Raw genomic sequence first — 24,592 nt, forward strand, 5'->3', positions numbered from 1 at the left:
GGTCTCACCAACGTAGAGGAGACTGCATCGGGAACACGGGGCACAACGTACAACCCCAGCAGATTCACAGGTGAAGTGTTACCTCACCTGGAAGGACTGTTTGGGGCCCTGAATGGAGATGAGCGAGGAAGTTAATGGGTCGGTGTAGCACTTTGACCACCTTCAGGGGTAAGTGCTGGGCGGGAGAAGGATGAATGGACAAGGGAATCAGGGAGGGAGCAATCTCTTTGGAGAGTGGTAGGATCCCTTTGGAGGTGGTGGAAGTTGTGGAGGATGATGTCGGATGCAGAGGCTCATGGGTAGGTAAGGACAAGAGGAACTCTGTCTTATTTATGATTGGGCCTACATTCTAACTTTACCACACCTTAATCCAAAGGGGTTAAGATAGAAAACAGGGCGTCCTCCATTTTGAAAACTGAACATATATTCCTATCTAAAAAAAAACTTCTTGATAGGCTTCTCCACTGTTGGTGTGACGAGTAAGTAGACAAAAGCCCTGCACCACTGTCTTTATCATCCTTAATACATTTCTGATGAAGCTTCTTTTTAGCACCTATTCTTTTATGAGCACCACTTTTAATGATAACTCTTAGCAGCCCTGCTGAGACGTCCTGTTCCGTCTTTGGCGCAGTACATTAGTGGTCAAATGGTGTTGATATTTACGGGGATAGGTTACCTCTTTACCTGCAACAATGTGGAATTTTCACTGTACGGTTTTTAATAGATAGATAGATAGATAGATAGATACTTTATTCATCCCCATGGGGAAATTCAACTTTTTTTCCAATGTCCCATACACTTGTAGCAAAACTAATTACATACAATACTTAACTCAGTAAAAAAATATGATATGCATCTAAATCACTATCTCAAAAAGCATTAATAATAGCTTTTAAAAAGTTCTTAAGTCCTGGCGGTAGAATTGTAAAGCCTAATGGCATTGGGGAGTATTGATCTCTTCATCCTGTCTGAGGAGCATTGCATCGATAGTAACCTGTCGCTGAAACTGCTTCTCTGTCTCTGGATGGTGCTATGTAGAGGATGTTCAGAGTTATCCATAATTGACCGTAGCCTACTCAGCGCCCTTCGCTCAGCTACCGATGTTAAACTCTCCAGTACTTTGCCCACGACAGAGCCCGCCTTCCTTACCAGCTTATTAAGACGTGAGGCGTCCCTCTTCTTAATGCTTCCTCCCCAACACGCCACCACAAAGAAGAGGGCGCTCTCCACAACTGACCTATAGAACATCTTCAGCATCTCACTACAGACATTGAATGACGCCAACCTTCTTAGGAAGTACAGTCAACTCTGTGCCTTCCTGCACAAGGCATCTGTGTTGGCAGATCAAACTGAAACTGATCGAAAGGCTTGGCTTCCTGTTGGATGGGGCAAGTCTTGTGCACAAATCTGGGAGATGAGAAGTTTAAAGGCTGGGCAGTACAGCTGTCCCCTGATTCTACTGGTGGTCTGAACCTAAGGTGTGTTTCACACGGATGAGGTCCCTCTGACTCACGAGGGTGATGCTTCTGGGCATCCGCTACAGCTACCAGGTTTGCCTGAGAAATGCAGCACCCCCACAGGACAAACTGTAAATCAGGTCGAATTAATCAGCCTCAATGACACACTAAAAATATCAACCTGCTTCCTGGGAGCAGATTGGCTGAAGACCCTTGTCATGCCTCAGTGAAACTTGGAACTCAGTGAGTTGGAGCTGATCACATTTTCCCACAGAACTTGACCCAGACCACTTTCTGTGGTCTGCTTATTGCAACATCGGAACAAAAGCGTTCTGCTGGACTGGATTCAATGATCCATTGATAATGTGCTGCTCTGTCAGTTTCCCTGGATTTAAACCCTCTTTCACTCCTAAAGCCATGTGCTCCTGGTCAATAAAATTCATGCCAATGTGTTATTATTGCACAACAGCTCCTCAGTTTCACCCTAATTTGGGAATTTCCGAGGAAATTTAATTCGCTTGACTGAGTGCTTATCAATCAATGAGCAAAGGCTTTAACTATTTGTGCGTCGATATAGCAATGCTTGAGGGTTTAATAGGTTAACAGATCAACTTTACCACAGTACTTGACTGAAATCACTTTCTGTGGGTCTGCATGAAGAGGATCTAAACAAAACCTTTCTCCAGGAGTGGATGCAGTGATCCATTACTAATGAACTGCTCTGTCATTTGGCTGAGAGAACTTTACCTAATACATTTATGCAGTAAATAATTCAGGACTTTTCCCTATTAGACAGCAATGGCCTATTCCTTGAGTAGAATTTTCATGAAAAAAGGAACCTAAATTACATTAATGCAATTACTTATGGCAATGAAATATAGGCAGGGTGACTTCCGGCATGATCTTATATCACCAGTGAATTCTTCCTCAGTTGTTTAAATGTTGTATGATTCAAGGCTGCTGTAGTTAATTACAGGACCACAACTGTGGTGTTGTGATTGCCGGCCTGTGGGTGTGTTACCATGGTAATTTCCATATTGGTCAGCATTCTCACAAACTGCAATCAATATGCAAAGCAAGGCCTTCACCCTGATTGCATTTATTCAGACAAATAACCTAATATTGTTGATTTTCCTCCTTTTCTTCATTTTACTTTAGATAGAAATCTTAAGAATATGATCTGGTCTCCTTTTAATGGCTGCCTTGAGGCTGAAATACTGCACTTTCCTGTACACCACCTATTATTAATGCATACACATTTACGAAGGGAGATTAGAATCTGGGAAGGGAGTCTCTATTTATCTAAGTTTTACAGCACAGGGCAGTTCCAGACCTCATACCAGCTGTGGGCATTAAGCAATGGAAATCAGAAATCCTTTTAAAGATGAAAAGAGTTTGTTTAATATGGGTTACTTGCCATTTATCTTACCTTAACATTCCACTGTGTTTTGGACTGTATCCAACCAACCCTTAGAACATTTATCTTCCTCCCTGACTTTCAATTAACAAATGCTCCAAACTTAAAATTGACCAAATGGTTTTACACATGTTTTCATGCAAAGCACTTTAAAGTTATTTTAATTAAGGTGCTGCAGCTATTTAATCTTTCTAATACTTTTGTGGTGGCATTTAGATACAAGTGATCAAGGAGTTAATACCTTCTGTCTTGTTAACCTTCAAAATCCTTTTAGTGCCTCCGTTTCGCATTGTAGATAAGGTGCATTTAAAAGTGAATTCCATTTTATGGGACAATATTCCTTTGCAATAGAGATTTATAGGTAGAGTTGTTAACACTTTACTACCTGTCATTTAACTCTTTGTGAATTCTATCAGAGTACCAAGTGAATGCTCTTACTGTTGGAGCTGTGTTTGGATCCAAATTCTTAGCACATAAACAATGACGTTAGAAGCAAATTACGGTAACTCAATATTCATTTCGTTTCACTTCTACCTGTGGGATGATGCCATGAATAACACACAGAGTTCACAATTCAATGGGTGGTGCCAAGTCAGAAGTTTTGGTGTGTGTGAATGGTTTTGGAATGGTTGTGATTCTTCTGTGAGCTGGTACGTCACAGAGCTCACATGATTTAGTAAAATTAGGCACAGGTACCAATTCTGAATTTATTTATTAATTTATTGACATGCAGTGCAGAGTAGCCATGCCAGACCTTTGAGCAGAGCCATTCAGCAATTTAATCCTAGCTTAATCCCAGGACAGTGGTACAATGACAAATTAACCTACCAGTACGTATTTGGACTGTGGGAGGAAACCAGAGCACATGGAGGAATCCCAAGCGGTCACAGGGAAAACAGGGAAAACTCCATACAAGCAGTGGCAAGAATTGAACCTGGGCCGCTGGTACTGTATAGCATTGAGCTAGCCACCTGCTCCACTTAGCAGAAGGGTTTTCCATGTTCCCTGGACTCAACCATGTCTAGTAAAGGTTCACTTTCAATATAAGATTCATGTCTTTTTTCACCAAGGTCCATGCTGCTTAACTGATCTTGGCAGACATTGTCACTGCTCTGCTCACCACACCACATTTTGTTCCACATGGTAAAATGGTTTATTCTTGTCACATGTCGAACAAGCCATCTACACAGATCATTTTGTGACAGCAGAACATGGAGGCAGTACAAGGGGGAAACAATAATAGAGTGAAGAGTATTCAGTAGTGTTGCAATTGGAGATTAAGTGCACCGCAGGCGGAAAATAAAGGGAAAAACTATGATCAGGGAGATTGTGAGGTCATGTGTCCATCTTATCATACTAGGGGACTGTTCAATAGTTGTATAACAGCAGGATAGAAGCTACCCTTGATCTTATTGCTATGTGCTTTCAAGTGTTTGTATCTTCTACCTGAAAGGTGGGGGGGAGAGAATATCCATGTCTTTGATATTGTTGATTGCTTTACTGAGGCAGCAAGAAGTAAAGAGAGTCCATGAAGGGACGGTGGTTTTCGTGATTCACTGAGCTGTGTCCGCATCTCTTTCTTGATGTCTTGAAACAGGCAGGGAGAGCTTCCATCCCTTACATGACCTATTGAAGAAAGCCAGCTGTGGTGAAAGAGCAAAGACATTCCCTTAAATAGTTGGGACTGTAATATTGTGTTATTTCAAAGCACTTCGCTGTTTGACTGGTAATCCAACAAGCTGAAAAATGTAAAGATCTAGCTCTGAATTGAGGAATACCGGTTCAATCCTCTGATAGTGAGCTAATCCTAAAGTGAAACCAAATTGAGCAAGGGTTCACTTGTGATCAGCGGGAGTTATTTCTAATGGATATCCTCATAGCCTTTCCATTTTGGAAATTGTGATTAAACTATTTAGAGATGCAGGACAGTGATAGTCTCTTCCAGTCGAATAAGTCCATACCAGTCAATTACACCCATGTGGCCAATCAACCTACTAACCCGTACCATGAGACCATAAGACATAGGAGCAGAATTAGGCCATTCAGCCCATCAAGTCTGCCCTGCCATTCCATCATGGCTGATTTATTATCCCTCTCAATCTGTTTCTCCCCCCCCCCCATCTCATCATAACCTTTGATGCCCTGACTTATCAAGAACATATCAAACTGTGCTTTAAATATATTCAATGGCTTGGCCTCAACAGCCATCTGTGGCAATGAATTCCATAGATTCACAGCTCTTTGGCTAAAGAAGTTCCTCCTCATCTCTGTTCTAAATGGACATTTCTCTATTCTGTGCTCTCTGGTCCTAGACTCACCCACTATAGAAAACATCATCACCACAGCCGCTCTATACAGACCTTTCAATATCTGATAAGCTTCAATGAGATTACCCCTCATTCTTCTAAACTCCAGTGAGTACAGGCAGAGAGCCATCAAATGCTCCTCATACATTAACCATTTCCAGAATCATTCTCGTTAACCTCCTCTGGACCCTCTCCAATACCAACACATCTTTTCTTAGATAAGGGCTCAAAACTGCTCACAATACTCCAAGTGCAGTCTGACCAATGCCTTATAAAGCCTAAGCATTACACCCTTGCTCTTATATTCTAGTGCTCTAGAAATAAATGCTAACATTGCATTTGCCTTCCTTGCCACCACTCATTCCACAAGATACTCCTTGTTCTCCCAAGTCCCCCTGCACCAATGATTTTTGAATTTTCTGCCGATTTAGAAAATGGTCTATGACTTTTTTCCTTTTACCAAAGTGTATAAACACGCACTTCCCTACATTATATTCCATCTACCTAAGTCCTTCTGCAGACTCCCTTCTTCCTCAACACTACCTGCCCTTCCACCTATCTTTGTATCATCTGCCAATGTGGCTATGAAGCCATTAATTCTGCCATCCAAATTATTGACATATAATATGAAAAGCAACAGTCTCAATACCGACCCCTGCAGAAAAGCCAATCTTCTATCCATGATAATATCATTCCTGTAATGCCATGCAGTCTTATCTTGTTAAGCAGCCTCATGTACACCACCTTGTCAGAGGTCAAATCCAAGTAAACAACATCCAGTGACTCTCCTTTGTCTATCCTGCCCGTTATTTCCTCAAAGAATTCCAACAGATTTGCCAGGCAAGATTTATCCTTAAGGACTTTGGCCTATCTTATTATGTGCCTCCAAGTACCCCAAAACCTCATCCTTAAGAGTGGAGTGACATTTGCAATTTTTCAGTCCTCTGGAACCATTCTAGAATCTAGTAATTCTTGAAGAATCATTACTATTGCCTCCATAATCTCTTCAGCCACCTCTTTCGAGACCATCAGGTGTAGTCCAAATGGTCCAAGTGACTTTATCAACTCTACCTTCAGACCTTTCAGCTTGGAGCTTTGTGTTAGCAATTACACACACTTCTGCCCTCTGACACATGAATTTCTGGCATACTTCCAGTGTCTTCCACAGTGAAGACTGCTGCAAAATATTCATTAAATTCATCTGCAATTTCTTTGTCCCCCATTACTACCTCTCTAATGTCATTTTCCAGTGGTCTGATATCTGCTCTCAACTCTCTTTTACCCTTTATATACCTGAAAAAAATTGGTATCCTCTTTTATATTATTAGCTAGCTTACTTTCTTATTTCAAGTTTTCTCTTATTATGGCTTTTTAGTTGCCTTCTGGTGGTTTTTTAAAAGCTTCCCAATCCTCTACCTTCCCACTAATTTTTTGCTATATTTTGTGGTCTCTTTTTTTTTGCCTTTTATGTGTCATTATGACCCCTATCAGCCACTGTTGCCTCATACTCCCATTAGAATACTTCTTCATTTTTGGGATGTATCAATCTTGTTCTCTCTGATTTGCCTGCAGAAACTCTAGCTATTACTGTTCTCCCATCATCCCTGCTAGTGTCCCCTTCCAATCAGCTTTGGCCAGCACCTCTCTCATGCCTCCGTAATTTCATTTACTCCATTGTAATGCTGATAAATCTGACTTTATCTTCTCCTTCTCAAATTGCAGGTTGAATTCTATCATATTATGATTACTTCCTCATAGAAGTATCTTTACCTTAAGCTCCCTAATCAAATCTGGTTTATTACACTACACCCAATTCAAAATTGTCTTATTCCCAGTGGGCCTAACCACATGCTGCTCTAAAAAGCCATCTCGTAGGCATTCTACGAGTTTCCTCTCTTGGGATTCAGCACCAACCTGATTGTCTAATCTACCCGCATAATGAAATCTCCATGACTATTTCTGGCTGTTGCTCATATGCTGTGTAGCTCCTATCAGTGTCTTTATACCCATTCTGTTTCTTTAGATAGATACTTTATTCATCCCCATGGGGAAATTCAACTTTTTTTCCAATGTCCCATACACTTGTTGTAGCAAAACTAATTACATACAATACTTAACTCAGTAAAAAATATGATATGCATCTAAATCACTATCTCAAAAAGCATTAATAATAGCTTTTAAAAAGTTCTTAAGTCCTGGCGGTAGAATTGTAAAGCCTAATGGCATTAGGGAGTATTGACCTCTTCATCCTGTCTGAGGAGCATTGCATCGATAGTAACCTGTCGCTGAAACTGCTTCTCTGTCTCTACCCAGAAGGATTCTACAGCTTCTCATCCAATGTCACCTCTTTCTAAAGATTTGATTTTATTTTTTACCAACAGAGCCACCCCACCCCATCTGACTACCTGTGTGTCCCTTCTATACAATGTGTATCCTTGGATGTTAAGCTCCCAATTATGATCTTTCAGCTATGACTCAGTGATGCCTGCAACACTGTACCTACCTTCTCTAATTGCACTACAGGATCATCTACCTTATTCCATAAATTGCATGCATTGAATTCTAACACCTCAGTCCTATGTTTTGATTTTTGCCTTTTTATTTTTGCCCCCGTGTTACACTTCAACTCATCCCACTGACTGCAGTTAAGCCCAGTCATCTGCTCACAGTCTCATTACACACTGCATCTACTTGTACCAACTGCCCCATCCTCAACCCTATCATCCCATTTCCATCCCCCTTACAAATTACTTTAAACCCTTCCCAACAGCTCTAACAAACCTGCCAGAAGGATATTGGTCCCCCTTGGGTTCAGGAATAACCTGTCCTTTTTGTACGTCTTTGGAATGTGGAAGGAAACCAGAGCACCCAGAGGAAATACACGTGGCCACGGGGAGAATGTGCCAACTCCCAGCAGGTAGTGGCGTAATTGAACCCAGCTTGCTGGTGCTATGGTTGATTGGTATCCATCTGTCTCAAAGGAAAATGGGTGATGATGATCATCATCACAAGCCTGGGCAGAAGGTATGGAGATCCTAAGATATCCAGTTGTCAAGATCCCCCTCTCAGCATCGCCAGTGTAGTCCAAAGGAAAGCTTATGATGCAATACGTTTGGCATCAGCTTGGCTGCAGGAACTGCTGAAAGAATGTTCAATGATGTCCAGCCACCTTAGTGGTTCCACTCCAGATTTTCTGTCTGGGTTTACTCCTGTAGCCTTCGTCTATCCCAAAGCTGCCCACAAGGCGGTGGGGCTATTTACCTGTAGCTGGGGATCTGGCTCATGAGCGCCAGGGTGTGTCCACACACCGGTGGGCCTGCGTGCTACGTGTACAGGGACCAGACCTCCTCCCCAGCCTCTGTGGTTCAGCCCGAGTCTGAAAGGAGTTCGGTTTCTGTGTATCGCCAGCGAGGAGGCACTACCTGAGGCTGTGTACTGGCAGGGAGAGACCTAAACATTCAGCTCACCTTTTTGTGAGATTGCTAGCCAGTGGTGGAAACTGAAAGTGAGAGTGACGAGCACTACCAACTACAGTACCACACTAGATGCGTTACAGCAACCATTTTGACACTATGGTATTACACCATTCCTCATCATACAGCAACCATTTTGACACTATTGTGCTGATCTCTACACTATCGTGCCACAACGAAATATAAAGCCACAATGGGAATCAAGCTTTTAAAGTTGGCAATTAGAACCAAGATGTATGGGTTCAGCATAAAGGGAGTGATAATGTTGAGAAAATTCTACAGTCAGAGGTTTGGGAAGCTTTGGAATTATTCCAGAGAATTGTGGTTTTTAATTGATTGAGATACAGTGTGGGATAGGCCCTTCCAGTCCTTCAATCCCCGATCTAACCCTTGCCTGATCAGGGGACAATTTACAATAGCCGATTAAGCTACCAACCAGTACATCTTTGGACTGTGGGAAGAAACCCGAGCATCCTGAAGAAACCCACATATTCAACGGGAAGGATATACAAATGACATTGGAATTGAACTCTGAACTCCTATGCCCCAACCTATAATAATGTTGTGTTAACTGACAAGCCACCATGGCACCCCAAAAGCTGGTTGGAAGTTCATTAATTGTACCCAAGTCTGAGATAAATTTTCTGATATTAAGGAACTCAAGGCATATAATGATCAGGCAAAAACTGGGCCTAAGGCAAAGTCAGATCAGCCATGATCATACTGAAACAGAATAGGCTACAGCCTGACCTGTGACTGATTTTGGTTCATGAACTTGGCTGTATCAGAACAAAGCAGGTTCAATACCTATATTTACATTTGCTCAAAGCATCTAGAAGGTTTCACATTAACACTGGGATCCTTTAGTGTACTGAACTGAAAAACAAACAAGAGAAAATCTGCAGATGCTGGAAATCCAAGCAACACACACAAAATGCTGGAGGAACTCAGCAGGCCAGGCAGCATCAACGGAAAAGAGTATGGTCGATTTTTCGGGCTGAGACCCTTCAGCTGGACTGAAGAAAAAAAGATGAGAAGTAGTTCTCCGCAATTTCACCCATCTCCAGTGGATCCCACCTCCAAGCACATCTTTCCCTCCCCCCACTTTCTGCTTTCCGCAGTGATCGCTCCTTCTGCGACTCCCTTGTCCATTCATCCCTCACCATTCAACTCCCTCCTGGCACTTATCCTTGCAAGCCGAACAAGTGCTACACCTGCCCCTACACCTCCTCCCTCACTACCATTCAGGGCCCCAAACATTCCTTCCAGGTGAGGTGACATTTCTTCTGTGAGTCTGTTGGGGTCATATACTGTGTCTGGTCTTCCCGGTGTGGCCTCCTGTATATCGGTGAGACCCAACATAGGTTGGGCAGACTGCTTCAGCGAGTATCTATGCTCTGTTCACCAGAAAAAGCGGTATCTCCCAGTGGCCACCCATTTTAATTCAACTTCCCATTCCCATTCCGATATGCCTATCCATGGCCTCCTCTACTGTCATGATGAGGCCACACCCAGGTTGAAGGAATAACACCTTATATTCCATCTGGGTAGCTTCCAACCTGATGGCATGAAGATTTCTTGAACTTCCGGTAAAGCTCCCCTCCACTTCAACATTCCCCATCCCCTTTTCCCTCCCTCACCTTATTTCCTTGCCTGGCCATCATCTCCCTCTGGTGCTCCTCCCCTCTTTTCTTTCTTCCACGGCCTCTGTCCTCTCCTATTAGATTCCCTCAACTCCAGCCCTATATCTCTTCCACCAATCAACTTCCCAGCTCTTTACTTCGCCCCTCCCCCTCTTGGTTTCACCTATCACCTTGTGTTTCTCCCTCCCCTTCCTCCCCCTTTTAACTCTACTCCTCAGCTTTTTCTCTCCAGTCCTGCTGAAGGGTCTCGGCCTGAAACTTCAACTGTACTCTTTTCCATAGATGCTGCCTGGCCTGCTGAGTTCCTCCAGCACTTTGTGTGTGTTGCGTCTATTGAACTGAGGTAGTTAATTAGTTTGGATGTTGAGACAGGAGGAATAAATGTTTGTGAGCTTCAGACCTCTCAACTTCCAATCGCAGATTCCAGCCCCTGAACAAGAAGCTTGAACTTGGCCCTGACATCTCTACAGTGTTTGCAGTCCTGATTTCAACCCAAGTTCTTTACTTCCTGTAGCTGCTGCTCAAACCGCTGAGTTCTTCTAGTATATTGTTTATTACACCTACACAGTACACCCACACGAGATGACTACATGGTATCTGCAATTATAGTTTGCATTCATTCAGTCTTGAACGGGGGGTCATTGCATTGTGCTGGATATATTGGCATTCAGATTTAGGGATACTAGTTCCCTGACCTCAATTTGCAGTAAAAGCCTTTCAGACCCTGCTTATATCCTTTAGCTTTTAGGACAGGGTAGAAGGCAACTCGTATTGAATCAGAAGTTAAGGAGGTGAGGTTTCTGCAGAGGTAATGAAATAAGGGTGGTTAATGGGGTTGTAGCCAAGTTGGCAGGAACTGGCTGGTAGAAAAGTAGTTGTGCTGGAAGCAATCAATACAAGCAAAGGTTAGAGAAGAAGTGCAGCGATTAGGTTACAGAACTGGATGCCACATTCATTAATTTATTTGTTTAGCAATACAGCTTGGAGGAGGCCCTTCTGGCCCTTTGAGCCCTGCCACCCCAGCAACCCCACAACCCTGATTAGCCCTAACCTAATCACGGGGCAATTTACTGTACAATGACCAAGTAACCTCCCTGGTATGTATTTGGACCGTGGGAGGAAACCAGAGCACCCGGGTAAAACCCACACATTTCACGGAGAGGACATACGGAGACTCCTTATAGAATGACACTGGAGCTGAACTCCAAACTCCGGAATGCCCTGAGCTGTAATAACGCCGTGCTGACCGCTGGCGTGGCTCCCACTGGCGTGAGAAGCATGTGTCTGAATCCCATCATGGCTGCTGGGGAATTTAAAGTCAATTAATTAAATAAAAAGGAAATTTAAAATAAAAACAGACTGGGGAATAATAACCAAGGAACTACTAATTTACTGTTAAGCACCATCTGTTTCTCTAACATCTTTTACGAAAATAAATCTACCATCCTCGCTTGAGCTAGCTCAGGTGTTCAAAGTACATATCTGTCACCATGAATTACTTTGGTATTCATTTTCTTGCAGACATTTACTGGAAATTAAAGAAATACAATAGAATTAGTGAAAAATTGTAAATAACAAAGACTGGCAAACAGCCAATGTGCAAAAGAAGACAAGTCCTGCAAATTATAAAAAAAATAAATGAGCGATACTGAGAACATGAGCTGTAGAGTATTTGTAAGTTGTGGAGTCAGTTCAGTGTTGAGGTGAGTGAAGAACAGGCTCTTTACAGGTAATGTTGAATTGAACTCCAAACTCCATCGCCATAAGCTGTAATAGCTTTGCGCTAACCAGTACACTAACATGGGATGTAATGCACACCTCAGGCCCTGCAACGGGCAACAACGAGCCAGAGGACCTATATCAAAGTTCAAAGTATATGTAGCCAATACTTGGGCTTCATCTACTTTCACCAATTTGCAATGGAAAATATTCTGACATTTCAAACATAGAATGTAAATGTTATTCTTCTATTTCCCTACCATGTTGCAAATGCACATTTTCAGTTTTGCCTCTCATCATCGCCGAGTCTAAATCCCGAAATCCTCTTAATTAAAACTGTGGGAGTAACTCTAAGGGTCAAAGTGGCTCTTTATCATCTTCTCGAGCATAATTAGGGCCAGATAATAAATGTGGGCTTTGCAAATGATGGTCACATTGTGTAAAAATTAATGGTATTCTGTTTTCTGGTTATGAGTGTAGTGTTTTTGTTGCAATGAATGAGGCGAACCCAAATGCAGGACACAGGCACGGGGATTGAGTTAGGATGCTTATGCAGGTGTGAGCGTTGAACAGCAAACAGGAGGGATCTTGACACGGAGCCTTGACATGGAGGCGGAGTTTCACAGATAAAACTTGAAACTGGAGTAGAACTTAGAAAACTTATCTTGACATGGATCCTTCACATGGAGAGACGGGGCTTCATGGTAAATCTCGGTACTTGGAGCAAAACTTAGAGCACTAAGTTAGAACACTAGAACACTAAGCGGCCGGGAAACGTTAATTACCACACAGGCAAAACCAATGATCTGGCAACTAGTGGTTGTAAAGCCACGGTTCTTATGCTGTAGGTTTTGATGGAAACCAGGTGTGCCGTCATCAAAGAGAATTAGGAGCAAATGGGAAATTAATGGTTGGAACGGTGACATAATCAAAGGAAATCAGGGGAAAGTAGGGAACTGAAGATCGGGACCGCGACAGTTTTTGAATGTTGTGTTTGTATTTTCTCTCTTTTTTAGAACACTATCTCCATATCCTTTTTCTGACAATTCCTTGTTCTGAGGATGCCTAATATCTCAGCTGTGCCAATAAAAAAAACAGCCATTGTTTCCATTATACCCAGCACAGATTCAAAGACCAAAACTCTTGCAGTTTACAAAAAATGTTCAACGTACTGGGTTAAAAGATTTTTAAAAATCTGACCTGATGTGGACGCTCCATTGCACCCTATTTCCTCCTATTCCTTGTCAATCTTCGTAGGTATTAGATGTGCCATTTCCTCGCAGATATTCCTACTTACCTTGTAGAACTTGCTGCTATTTTGTGACAAAAGAATTTGATCTGAGCAACTGCAAGGAGTTTGTACTTCAACAATAATCAATCTGAATTGTAACCAGGGATTGTGACAGGAAATGTGCCATTATGGGTCAATTTACCGTGTGTGGCATTTCGAAAATTCTATAAATAACATTGTGTTCCGTGAATGGAAATGTGCGTCTCACCAAATGGCAGGAATGTACAGTATGTTTTGCTTCTCAAAGCAAAAACATTGCTATGATAGGATTAATTTTACAATCTGAATCCATCCTTTGGGGCTCCAATGCAATTTTTTTGTTGTTTTGGGGATTCTGCAACAAATCTGATGTGGTGCCATTAGATGTTGTTGCAAAATAGAATGAGAGAATGTGGAAGGTGGAACTACATAGCCCAGGTCATGTGATGCAGGACCAGCTTCTGTTTTTCCTGTGCCCATCCAGACATTGCAATAAATTTTAGTTTCTTTAAAAAAAGGTCTCTCTTCACGCTCTGAAACAAAATACCCATCAGTGTTAAGCCTGCATCTTAATTTAACCCAACACAACTACTATGTCCTACTTTTAATTTTATCTTGTTTGCTGATTTTGCCACAGGCTTTCACAGTAGCCTTGACTCATACAAACGATTTGTTCTCTGGTGATCAGATGTATCTTGTTACAAGCTCTACAATTAATTAATTTGTACCTGTCTGTAACATTTATGTTATTCACAGGGTGTAAATGTCAGCATAGGTTCAGAGACTGTAATATTTCAGTATCACATCTTGATGGGTCTTGCTTTTGTCAACTTTTTTTTGTAATCTAAGATCAAAAATTGGTACAAACCATTTGCAGTCTATCATATATTTATCATTCGGTTGGCTAAGTAGGAATGTTGTGGCAATAGTATAAATGAGAGACAATACATATAAGTGATGTTGATAGATATGTGGAATAATTATGTGATTTAAAATAAATGTAATCAAAGTTCATCTCCTAACACAATGAGCTTCCATTTGAGTAACCTTGGCAACAAAGTCTCTGCTTTTACTTTGATAATTGCTTAAGTTTCTTTTACAATATTAGCCCATGATGTGGTTTTGAAATAGTCCTGTGGAATCTCCTACCCACCACTCCCCCTGCTTTGTGGGAATGATACATAAACAAACAAATATACATTGCTTCAATCTTGCAATTTCCTTTGTTTCTGTTCAGTGTACCCTTGCCAGAGACACACCTTGTTCTGACCTTGTGATGGCTTAAGGTCTGTGCAGGGGAGCAGGCATAACTCAGGCTCAATGCATCAGTAGACAGCAGACCACGTCAAGACCACCATTAGCCATCAGTTAGACATTAAAATAGACCCAAGCTATTTTAATACACACTCAGTGGCCACCTTACAGGGGTGGAAGTCAATTTGGTCTTCTGTTGCTGTAGCCCATCTACTTCATGGTTCAGGGATGCTCTTCTGCACACCACCATTGTGATGTGTGGTTATTTGAGCTGCTGTCACGTTCTTCTCAGCTTGAACTAGTCTGGCCATTCTCCTCTGACCTCTCTCATTGGCAAGGCGTTTTCACCCACAGAACTGCTGCTCACTGGATGTTTTTTTTTGCACCATTCTCAGTAGATTCTAGAGACTGTTGTGCGTGAACATCCCAGAAGATCAGCAGCTTCTGAGATACTCAAGTCTGGCACCAACAATCATTCCATAGTCAAAGTCCCTTAGATCACATTTCTGCTCCATTCTGATGATTAGTATGAACAGCAACTGAACATCTTGACCATGTCTGCACGCTTTCATGCATTGAGTTGCTGTGGCATAATTGGTTGATTAGATAATTGCATTAGTGAACAGGTGTAGAAATGTACCTAAAGACGTGGCCATTGAACATATATTTTAATAAAATTTGAAGTACACCACCTCAGGAAATAGGCCTAGTGCTTTTTACCTGACTTTTATGAATACCTGCAATCAGGATCAATACAGATCAATAATCAAAGTGGCTAACCATTACTCTGTATTTCAGTATCTACAGAGAGAGATATTACATTAGCTCTTTGAATGTTCTAAAAGTTAAGTGGCATTTCCTGAAATAAGGGTAACACTGACAAAAATTTAGACAAATGTAGCTCTTTGCTATGAATCTCTGGTGTACAGTGCATGTTAAGTGTTTTGTCTAATGCAGTGAAAGTGTAGTGCAGGCGCGCGCACACACACACACACACACACACACACACACACACACACACACACACACACACACACACACACACACACACACACACACACACACACACACACACACACACACACACACACACACACACACACACACACACACACACACACACACAATCACAAGCCCCAGCTACATCCCCATCCTTATAGAATCTATACTGGTTAAAAAGAAACAGAACTTCTCTCCTTCAAGTGGCAGATGGTGACACTTCCTGGACCTCCCCTAAGCTTTGTGCAGCTTGTATTGACACAACGTTGGAGCGGTGGTCTGTGCACCTCAAGAGAGTTGAGATATAATGACTGACCTCTACATATCTCTGCCTGTCACAATTTGACAGATTCAAACAGGCCCACTATTCAGAATTTGTTTAAAAAATTACCTAGATTGATCACGGCTCTCAGGAGTTGATTTGGGCAAAATCTATATTGATAACCAGCGACTCGAGTGTGAAACCCCAGGAAATCAGCAGTTTCTGAGATACCCAAACCACCCTGTCTGGCACCAGCAATCATTTCACAGTCAAAGTCACTTAGATCACACTTCTCCCTCATTCTGATATCTGGTCTGAAAACAACCGAACCTCTTGACCATGTTGTCATGTTTTTATGCATTGAGTTACTGCCACACAGTTGCCTGATTAGATGTTTGCATTACGAGCAGGTGTACAGTTGTACCTAATTAGGTGGTCACTGAGTGTATGTAGTATCACTGGCGAACCACCCAAATCAATTTTGGTCAAATAACACGTCAAGAGAATCATCTCTGTCTGAATGAGCAAAACCGAAATTGTTCTGGTTATCGTCGCCTACCTAGCTTTGCTACCTAAAATGCATCAAATCGAATAGATCTGTTAGTTTCTGCCTGTAGCTGAAAAACAGCTTTTTCAGAATCTGTGTACATTAAATAAACATGAACAAATTCTCCTCTTCACTCAAGATTACTTAATTTAAATGATTTGATGGCTAATGCTTCAGAAGTAAGTTCGCAATTTCCTGATGTTTACATTTATCACAACAAGACTCTTCTACATCAGTTCTGTATACGCTGTGAGTATCAGGTGCCAGCTCCCTGTCTAGATGTAAAACACAGTGAAGAACTGGGGCAGCATGTCAGTGCAGTGGCTAGCACAATGCTTTACAGCACCAGCGATCAACAAGTGGGGTCCAATTCCACTGTCAGTACGAAGCTCGTGCCTTCTCCCCATGAGTGTGTGGGTTTGCTCCGGTTTCCTTCCGCATTCCAAAGACATTCGGTTTAGGGTTAAGTTTGGTAAGTGGGCCTGGTCTGTTGGCATGGGAAGCACAGCGACAATTGAGAGCTACCCCCAGCTCATCCTTGGAACTGCCAAAAAGGTCAACATTTCACTCCAGATTTTGTTCACAGTGCATGGTGGCAAATAAAGCTAACCTTTATCGCTTATCTTTTTAACTGCATAACAGCTAAGTTACTGAACCTGGACTCTGCCTTTATTGACTAAAATGGCAAAATATTGTCCAGTATGGTACAGGCAAAAGAGAAAGGAAAAGACTGGAATCCACAGAATCCAATTCATCAATTTGGTTTCTAATAATTTTGTATAATAAATTACTACAAGATGAACGACGAGTACTTTGCTGCACTGAATTGCCCAGATGTGGAAGCAGAAAGCAGTGTTGTTTGCTAAAAGTATGCAGGAAGAGATATAGAAAGATCTCATTTTGTTTTAAGTTTCTCTCTTGCCCCCTTTGCCCACGATGCCTCCGGTTATTGGGAGAATAAGGCCATGCACAGTATAATGCATGCTGCTGGCAGTGCCTCTTGCTGTTCCGCCAAGAATAAGTTCCCTTCTGTAAAGTAGTCTGACATTTTCCTCTTTGCTCCTCCTCTGACGAGAAGGAGTGATCCAACACCCACAGCTTGCTCCATCTAGCAGTCTGACGGAGAACTGGCAAAACTTGTAAAGTAGGGGAATCTAAGTTTGCATTCAAGATGGGGGCGGTTGTCAAAGTCTTGGCATCTAGATGGCTGATGCTGCAAATAACTGGCCACATAGTATATTTTTGTTAAACAATACAGGAATATTTAGTATTCCATATACAACAGGGATATTTAGTATTCCATATACAACACTCTGCAAGTTAAAGCTGTTTCAAAAGCACTTTGTTTCGGCCCTAGCATTAATTAGTTCAATTGTGTGAGTGAAAATAATCTAACTGGATGTTCAAATTTATTGGTCTTAACTAATTTTGTTTTCAAAAGTAAGACTGTAAAATAAAACTTAAAACCTGTTGTATTCATGCCTTTTTTTTGGTTTTATGGACAATTGTGTGACTAAGGGTGAGCCACCAGATTTTGCATAACAACAGACCACCCAAAGGGTGAATGGGGCCAAGCACTGTCACATGGGGCTGCCCAGCATATTAATGAGCACATTTACTGGGAAAAAACTGCCTAGAGAAACAGCTAGTGAATAGATTATGCAGTTTGCATGATTTTGTTTTATGATTCATATAGTTTAATGGGCTACCCATTGTGTTTGAGCAAATGGTCAAATTAGACAGGCATCGTCCAAATCAAAGGTTTCTACTGGAAGCAAAACTTTTTTATCCATGTTTTTGCAGATGTTACAAGAACAATGCTGGACAGAGGTATTTTGTCAATATATATCTTTATAACCCTCAAAAGAAGAAGGATAACATAAACGCATGGGGAAGAATATAGTTTAAAATTTGAATACTCTTGCTGGGGAACTAATTTAACAGGGTATATAAAACATTGATCATAAAGCTATTTAATATGTTCAGTAATGTGGCTTATTTGTGTAACAAGGAGATCATAAACATATTATATTTTAATACATTTCTTTTTTATTGCAAACAATAATGTACAAAAGGTAAGTTTCTTTAAAGACAGGTCTTTTCAAACTCACCTAAAGGCAAAATATCTGATTTGATAGTTTTAAGTTACAGAAATACTTTAATGTCCAACTTTTATACAGAAATAAGAGTTTCAGCCATATTACAGAGTAACTGAATTCTGTACTACTGAATCCCTATGACACTTTTCCATTAAAACTGTTAACAAATATATATATTTCTGAATGCCTGTTGTCTTTTCTTTTAAAAAGCGATCTGTTCAACCATGCCACAGCTTAATGAAAATAGATTGAAAACTTTTAAGAGATTTTTGTAAATATCAGGTAAAAAAAGTTATAAAAGTTTTTTTTATTTTTTCTAGTTAGCAAAAAGTAGTAGCTGAAGCAATTAGCAAATGCTGTAAACTACATTTGCAATTTCTTTTATTCTTTGAAAATTATCTTCCAGTCTTTACACATTTCTGATCAGCTTAATAAAGTCGAGTTCTTCCATTTTAGCATCCACACAACTGTACAGTAAAGAACTAAGTACAAGATGTAAAAAAAAGCACTTTAATAAGAAACTTTACAAGATAAATAATGTTTACAGTTTTTAAACCATGTTTCGGGAGTTCACTTACAGCTCTTCCCTGCTGAGCACTAAAACAGCAATGGACTCTCCAAGACACGGGGATAAATCCTTTGCATAAGATAGTAACTAGTATTCATCATGCTGTCCAATTCAATTTTTGCAGCACCAGTGAGGATTTGACAGTATTTAAGACTTTAAAAACTGCGGAATTTGTCACACTGCATATGTGCACAACACGTAGTGCACTCAGAGGGTTAAAGACATTTCCTGTATTTGTAATACACAAGTTCTCATGCAGGAAGCTGGATGTCAGCTGCAGACTCGCTACCTAATGCTTGGATGATGTGGTTCTCAGCTCAGGAATGCTCAGAAACTCAATCCACCTCAATATCTATTCCTTCCCATAACACAGCATATGACACCGTGTGTGGGGAGGCCTGCTGAAACTATCAGTACCTCTACTGTAAAAATAAATTGCCATTCCCGCTTTAAATTGGTACAAACATTCACCTATCCCTTCCTCTTGTTATATTCTGGCATTGACCTGTGATCACTTTTTGACTGGAATTGCAGGAACATGTTTTTTTTCAAAACTGACATTGCAAATAGAGTGAAAAAGATACTATTTCATAAAAAAATAGGCCTTATGGCAATAGCAAACCGTTAAGTATTCTACCAAAAGTGGTTTGGCATTTGATCTTTCAAAATAAGAGGTTTCATTTGCTAAAACATATATAAATCCCCACTCTGCAAATGGCAATGACTCATACACAGTACATACTAAATTCAAAAAAATTAAAGAAAATTCTCCTCACAGAGGAGTTCAATACTACAAAATAATAAGTCCAAACACAGGAAATGACCAAACCAGCTGACTTGATTGTTCAGACTTGTTCATTCAATGACTTGCCTTTAACTTTCAGTCATGCAATGTTGAATGTTTTATTTGTTTTAGCAGTCAGTTCAGTCACCAGTACTGAATTGACACGGCAAAGCACTTTGTGGTAGGACACTCTGGTCACTTCTCACAGCAGTTCACGTTAGTGCAGGGAGCACCTCTCTGCGGGTCCCCATCAACAACCTTGTGTGCGCTCAAGTCTAGACCAGTGGGTCATTAAGGCCTGGTCAGCTGTGTGTAGACTGGCTGCTCCCAGTGCTGTGGACTGTGGGTCTGGGGGATGGACGGGACCCCTGTGGTGTCTGCAATGGGCGTGTACATGGGGCGCTGGGAGGGGTTCATGTAGGTGAAGGTGGAGAAGAGGCCCGTGGTCTGTCCCGCGGCGTGGCTGTAGTAGGAGTTGGTATTCTGGTGGTCTGGGTAGTCGTACTGGGTGCGAGGAATGGACGGGTAGGAAGAGCTGTAGTGCTGCATGTTGAAGGAGCCATAACTGATCTGCTGCGGCGAGTGCTGCTGCTCGTTGTAGTGGCTGGGGCTCAGCTGCTCCGTCTTGATGTGCGTCCGTTGCTGCTGTCCCTGCTCGCTGGCCATGCTCGTCATGGCGTGCTGCTTCGACAACCAGGGGTGAGCTGTCTGGCTGGCCGAGGTACTGCTGATGCCATAGCTGCCGGTGTAGCTGGTCTGGGCACTGGGCCCATGGCTGGGGTGTGTGCCTGGAACTCCTGGGTGCCCATTGGGTGGGAGGTACTGGTCAAACTCGTTGACGTCGAAGGTCTCCATGTTGGACATGACTTCGCTGCTGAGTTCTCCGATGTCCACGTTGCTGAAGTCAATGTGAGGCTGCCTGCCTCCTTCCTGTAGGGGGCGCCCCTCACGCTTCAGGTCCGGTTTGCCGGGCTGGATCTCAGTTTTGGGCGTGGTGGGCGGTGTCGGCGGCCCCTGGGATTGTCCTAAAAAAATCAAACGAGAGAGCACAAGCCCTTTTATTACTCCAGCTCACCACCCACGGTCACAGACTCCAAGGATGCACTGAAAACACAGCTCAATTTTTTTTAAAAAGTACTTTTAACTTCCGACAAAACGCATAAAAACAACACTGGAGGAACTCAGGAAGTCAGGCAAGGTCTCGGCCCGTCGCTCCATAGATGCTGCCTGACCTGCTGAGTCCCTCCAGAATTTTGTGGGTGTCGCTCAAGATTTCCAGCATCTGCAGAATCTCCTCGCTTTAACTTCTGACTGTTAATGTTTCAGTTGCCTTCATTCCCTCCACTGCTCCTACTACTGACTCACCTGAGTGTTCCCCGGGGGAATGCACGTCGCTCATGCTGGAGGCGGAGTGCGGCGAATCCGCCTGCAGAGCTTTGAACAGAGCATTGGGGGTGATGTGGGTCTGCTCGGTTCCCTCTTCGCTCTCCCCCTGGCCGTTCTTCACCGATTTCCTCCGCCTCGGCTGGTATTTGTAGTCGGGGTGATCCTTCTTATGCTGAACTCGTAGCCGCTCGGCCTCCTCCACGAAAGGGCGCTTTTCACCTTCATTAAGCAATCTGCGGGAAGCCCAAGAGAGCCACACAGTTAACAATGCGCGATCTCCTCAACCGAGTTCAAAAATTTCTGCACCAGCGTGGGTTTTAACGGCACAAATGAGTTGCACCTCAGCGACCAGGAGTCTAAAAGTTTTAACTTTGCACAATTGGCTGCGAAGCTCAGGCGGATCCGCGAATCTCTGCCGGGACAGGTTCAGACTAAATGTTTTGGAGCTGAGGGCGGGGGAAGGCTGGGGAGGAGGCTTAATGAACTGTGAAGGAATCCGATCGGATCGATTTTTGACAAGTCTCCTTTCAATTACGCGCGCCAAGACAGGTTCGATTGGGACAAACACTAGCGAAGGACATTCCACCCCCCCCCCTCCATCTCACATCCCACACACTCTATGAAACCAACCACACTAGTTTTGATTCCCAGCCCTCCCCGCAGCAGATAGACACAAACTTCAATCGCGGAGAAAAGCGCAACAACTTTCATTTTTGCACGGTGCGCCGCACAATCAATTCATGCAAGCCACCGTCCACGGGAAAACTATACTGACGAGGGTAATGACTATTTTTGCCTATCTGCAGACAATCCTTAATCATTCCACGCATTAAAATTCAGCAGTTCTTCATACAATAAGTGCAGGGAATTAGATTAGACGGAGTAAAGCGCGCACAGTAACGGTGGTCAGGAGAATCGCCGTCTACCTGCATTCATGCATCATGTAACTACTTTTTAAATCGGAAATCTCGTTTTTCCCATATTAAATAATGAATTTACATTATTTGAAAAAGGTTGTGTGCGTATTATTATTTAAGCAAATCCGGGATTATTATAATTAATACCATGCACTTTAACTATTCCACTGCCAACCTTCAACTCGAATTATTTTATTAAAAGCGCGAGCTTGAGCCGCTCACCTCCAGAGTTTGCCGAGAGTTTTGCTCAGTTCTGCATTGTGCAGATGAGGGTACTGGTCTGCCAACTTCCTGCGCGCTGCCTGAGCCCAAACCATGAAGGCATTCATGGGTCGTTTGACATGAGGTTTGTTCTTGGATGAGCCATTGACACGGACTGGCATGGGCACTAGCGTCCAGTCGTATCCCTTCAGCACCTGGGTCACGGCTTCCCGGATACACGCCGGGAACTTGTCGTCTTCCTCTTTCTTGGAGTCCAGACTCTGACTGCACAGATCGTCCTGGTCGCCGTGGCTGGGTTTGGTATCCTCGGCGTCCGACCCTGTGCCAGATCCGCATGGGGAACCGGTCGACTCCTCAGACATAGTCGGGCTGGGCGCGTCTGAGAGAGCTTTCTCGTGTTCCTCTGTCATTTTCAGGAAGGGATTGAGGAGATTCATGCAAAAAAAAGGAGAGAGGCGCCTGCACTAAGCAACTGGGAGGAAATAAAATAGCAAGGAGCAAGCTTGCTTCAAACTTTTTCTCCTTCCCTCTGTGGGGAGAAAGAAACTCCGCAATCCGCTTGGAGCTGTAACCAACTCTGTCTGTAGCTGAAACTCGGGCAGTCTTCTGAGTATATTGGACTTGCTAAATAGAGGGGGACAAACTCGCCTTCACCAATCGGAGGAAACCGCTTAGAGACTTCCGACCCTGCAATTGGTGTAAAGTTTAAGTGACAGGGAGGGGGAGGAGTCCGAGGAAAATGTCTCGGGGCTCAGCTGGAAATCGAAGATCGATCCAAATCCACGCTGCAGTCTTTTTTTTGACGTGATGTAATTAGATCAGGCGACAGATACCGGTAGCTTCAGTGGCAGAGCTGTACTTTTGGCTCCATTGTTGTGCCTATATTATATATTAAGATAGTCTGTTCCATTTGAGAACGCGCATTACTTTTGTAAACAGGAAATAGTTGAGCGTATTGTCCTCTGATCCTTAGGCGAAGTTACTGAAGTTTATTTGAGAGATTTACCCTATATTCTTGAGATAGGAATCTTGCCTCGCTTAATACCAAATTGTTTTTTTTTAAAGAGTTGGATCGGAGTGTCAATCTGTAAGACTGCATTCTCCTGCAAAAGCGCCATACTCCGCGATCTAATCAAATTCCTCCAGTCCCATAAATCAGGTGATGCCCTTGCTTGCTGTGGCAATGGCCAGCCCTAGCGATTAGTTGGCTTTGCGCTTGAGGTGCGTTTCATCTGTGCAGGATAATGAAATTCTTCGGTCTGAGATGAAGATTCGACCCTCGGCTCGCTCCCTACGCGCCGTGACCCTGGCGCTCCATGTCGTAGCGTGATACGCGATATGGGTGTCAGAAACACTGGGTCAGTACATTTTCAAATCGCCATATTCCTGGTTAATAAAACTCAAATGGCCATCGCTCTGTGCAGATTACCGGAGGCACTATCCTGATATCTGGAGTTTATATAAGTTCGGGCATGGGAAATGCACAATCGAACTGATCAAAATTTAAGTCACAAAAGGAATTAGATAGTTATCAGTAAATGCATGATGCCTCCGTGCCGTATGAAGCAATTATTGAACATATGGCATAACAACATGCCTTATCAGCGTGTGCTCTTGGTTCCGATATAGATGCGGGTTTCACTAACATGTATGCATGCCAGTGCGGTAAAAAAAAACCCCAGAAAGGTAGTTGGAGTCGTTCTGCAGATTTGCTAAAAGTCCCATTCGATTCTAATCCCAACTCCGTGTGTGTATCTCTCCCGAGCTAAAGTGTCCATTTTACGAGTTTCGTTGCAAAAAAAGTCAGAGGCTGTGCAGTTGAAGCAGCTCGAAGCAAGTGCAAGATCGGTAACAAAAGAGAAGTTTCTTAGAAGTGTAACGATGTGGCCAATAGTTTTTCGGGATCACGTTCTGTTCAGTGCTTTGACAGATGAGTCTGTCTTGGGGAGACGGTGGGTGCCTGTTTGACTTGTGAAGAATCCAAATAGTTTTGAATTTTGGGGAATCCTTCCATCGGGTTTAATGGAAAATAATCTAAGCGTTTTTGGCTGGTGAAAGCTTCATTGGGAATGTGCCGCCTTCTCCACCCTTTTTCTGGATTCACTCGGAACGCGCATCTTAATACAATGCTCCATCAATTAAAATTAATAGTAATTAAATTTCTGAACAGCCCAAGAAAGAAGTTGATAAAAAACTTATTGCAGTCATTACATTTCAAAACATTTGTTTAAAAACACTTTCGATATGTTTTAGGGCATATGTACTAAAT

General features: G+C 42.6%; 1 protein-coding gene across 1 annotated transcript; it reads right to left on the bottom strand.

Moving 5' to 3' along the window:
- Positions 1-18,373: 18,373 nt before the first annotated feature.
- Positions 18,374-22,912, bottom strand: sox9a (SRY-box transcription factor 9a). The gene is made up of 3 exons (XM_073026224.1): positions 22,324-22,912; positions 21,164-21,417; positions 18,374-20,823 (listed from the first exon to the last, which is right to left on the bottom strand). The coding sequence occupies exons 1-3, from the start codon at positions 22,758-22,760 to the stop codon at positions 20,090-20,092; spliced, it is 1,425 nt and encodes a 474-aa protein (XP_072882325.1). The 5' UTR covers positions 22,761-22,912; the 3' UTR covers positions 18,374-20,089.
- Between the last annotated feature and the right edge of the window lie 1,680 nt (positions 22,913-24,592).

The sequence above is a fragment of the Hemitrygon akajei genome, chromosome 22, assembly GCF_048418815.1.
Source record: "Hemitrygon akajei chromosome 22, sHemAka1.3, whole genome shotgun sequence".
NCBI lineage: Eukaryota > Metazoa > Chordata > Chondrichthyes > Myliobatiformes > Dasyatidae > Hemitrygon > Hemitrygon akajei.

Coding starts and splice junctions, on each gene's coding strand:
- sox9a (XM_073026224.1), bottom strand. CDS start 22,760: ATGAATCTCCTCAATCCCTTCCTGAAAATGACAGAGGAACACGAGAAA. Junction 21,418..22,323: donor ACTCTCGGCAAACTCTGGAG/GTGAGCGGCTCA, acceptor GGCTTCCCGCAG/ATTGCTTAATGAAGGTGAAA. Junction 20,824..21,163: donor TTCCCCCGGGGAACACTCAG/GTGAGTCAGTAG, acceptor TGATTTTTTTAG/GACAATCCCAGGGGCCGCCG.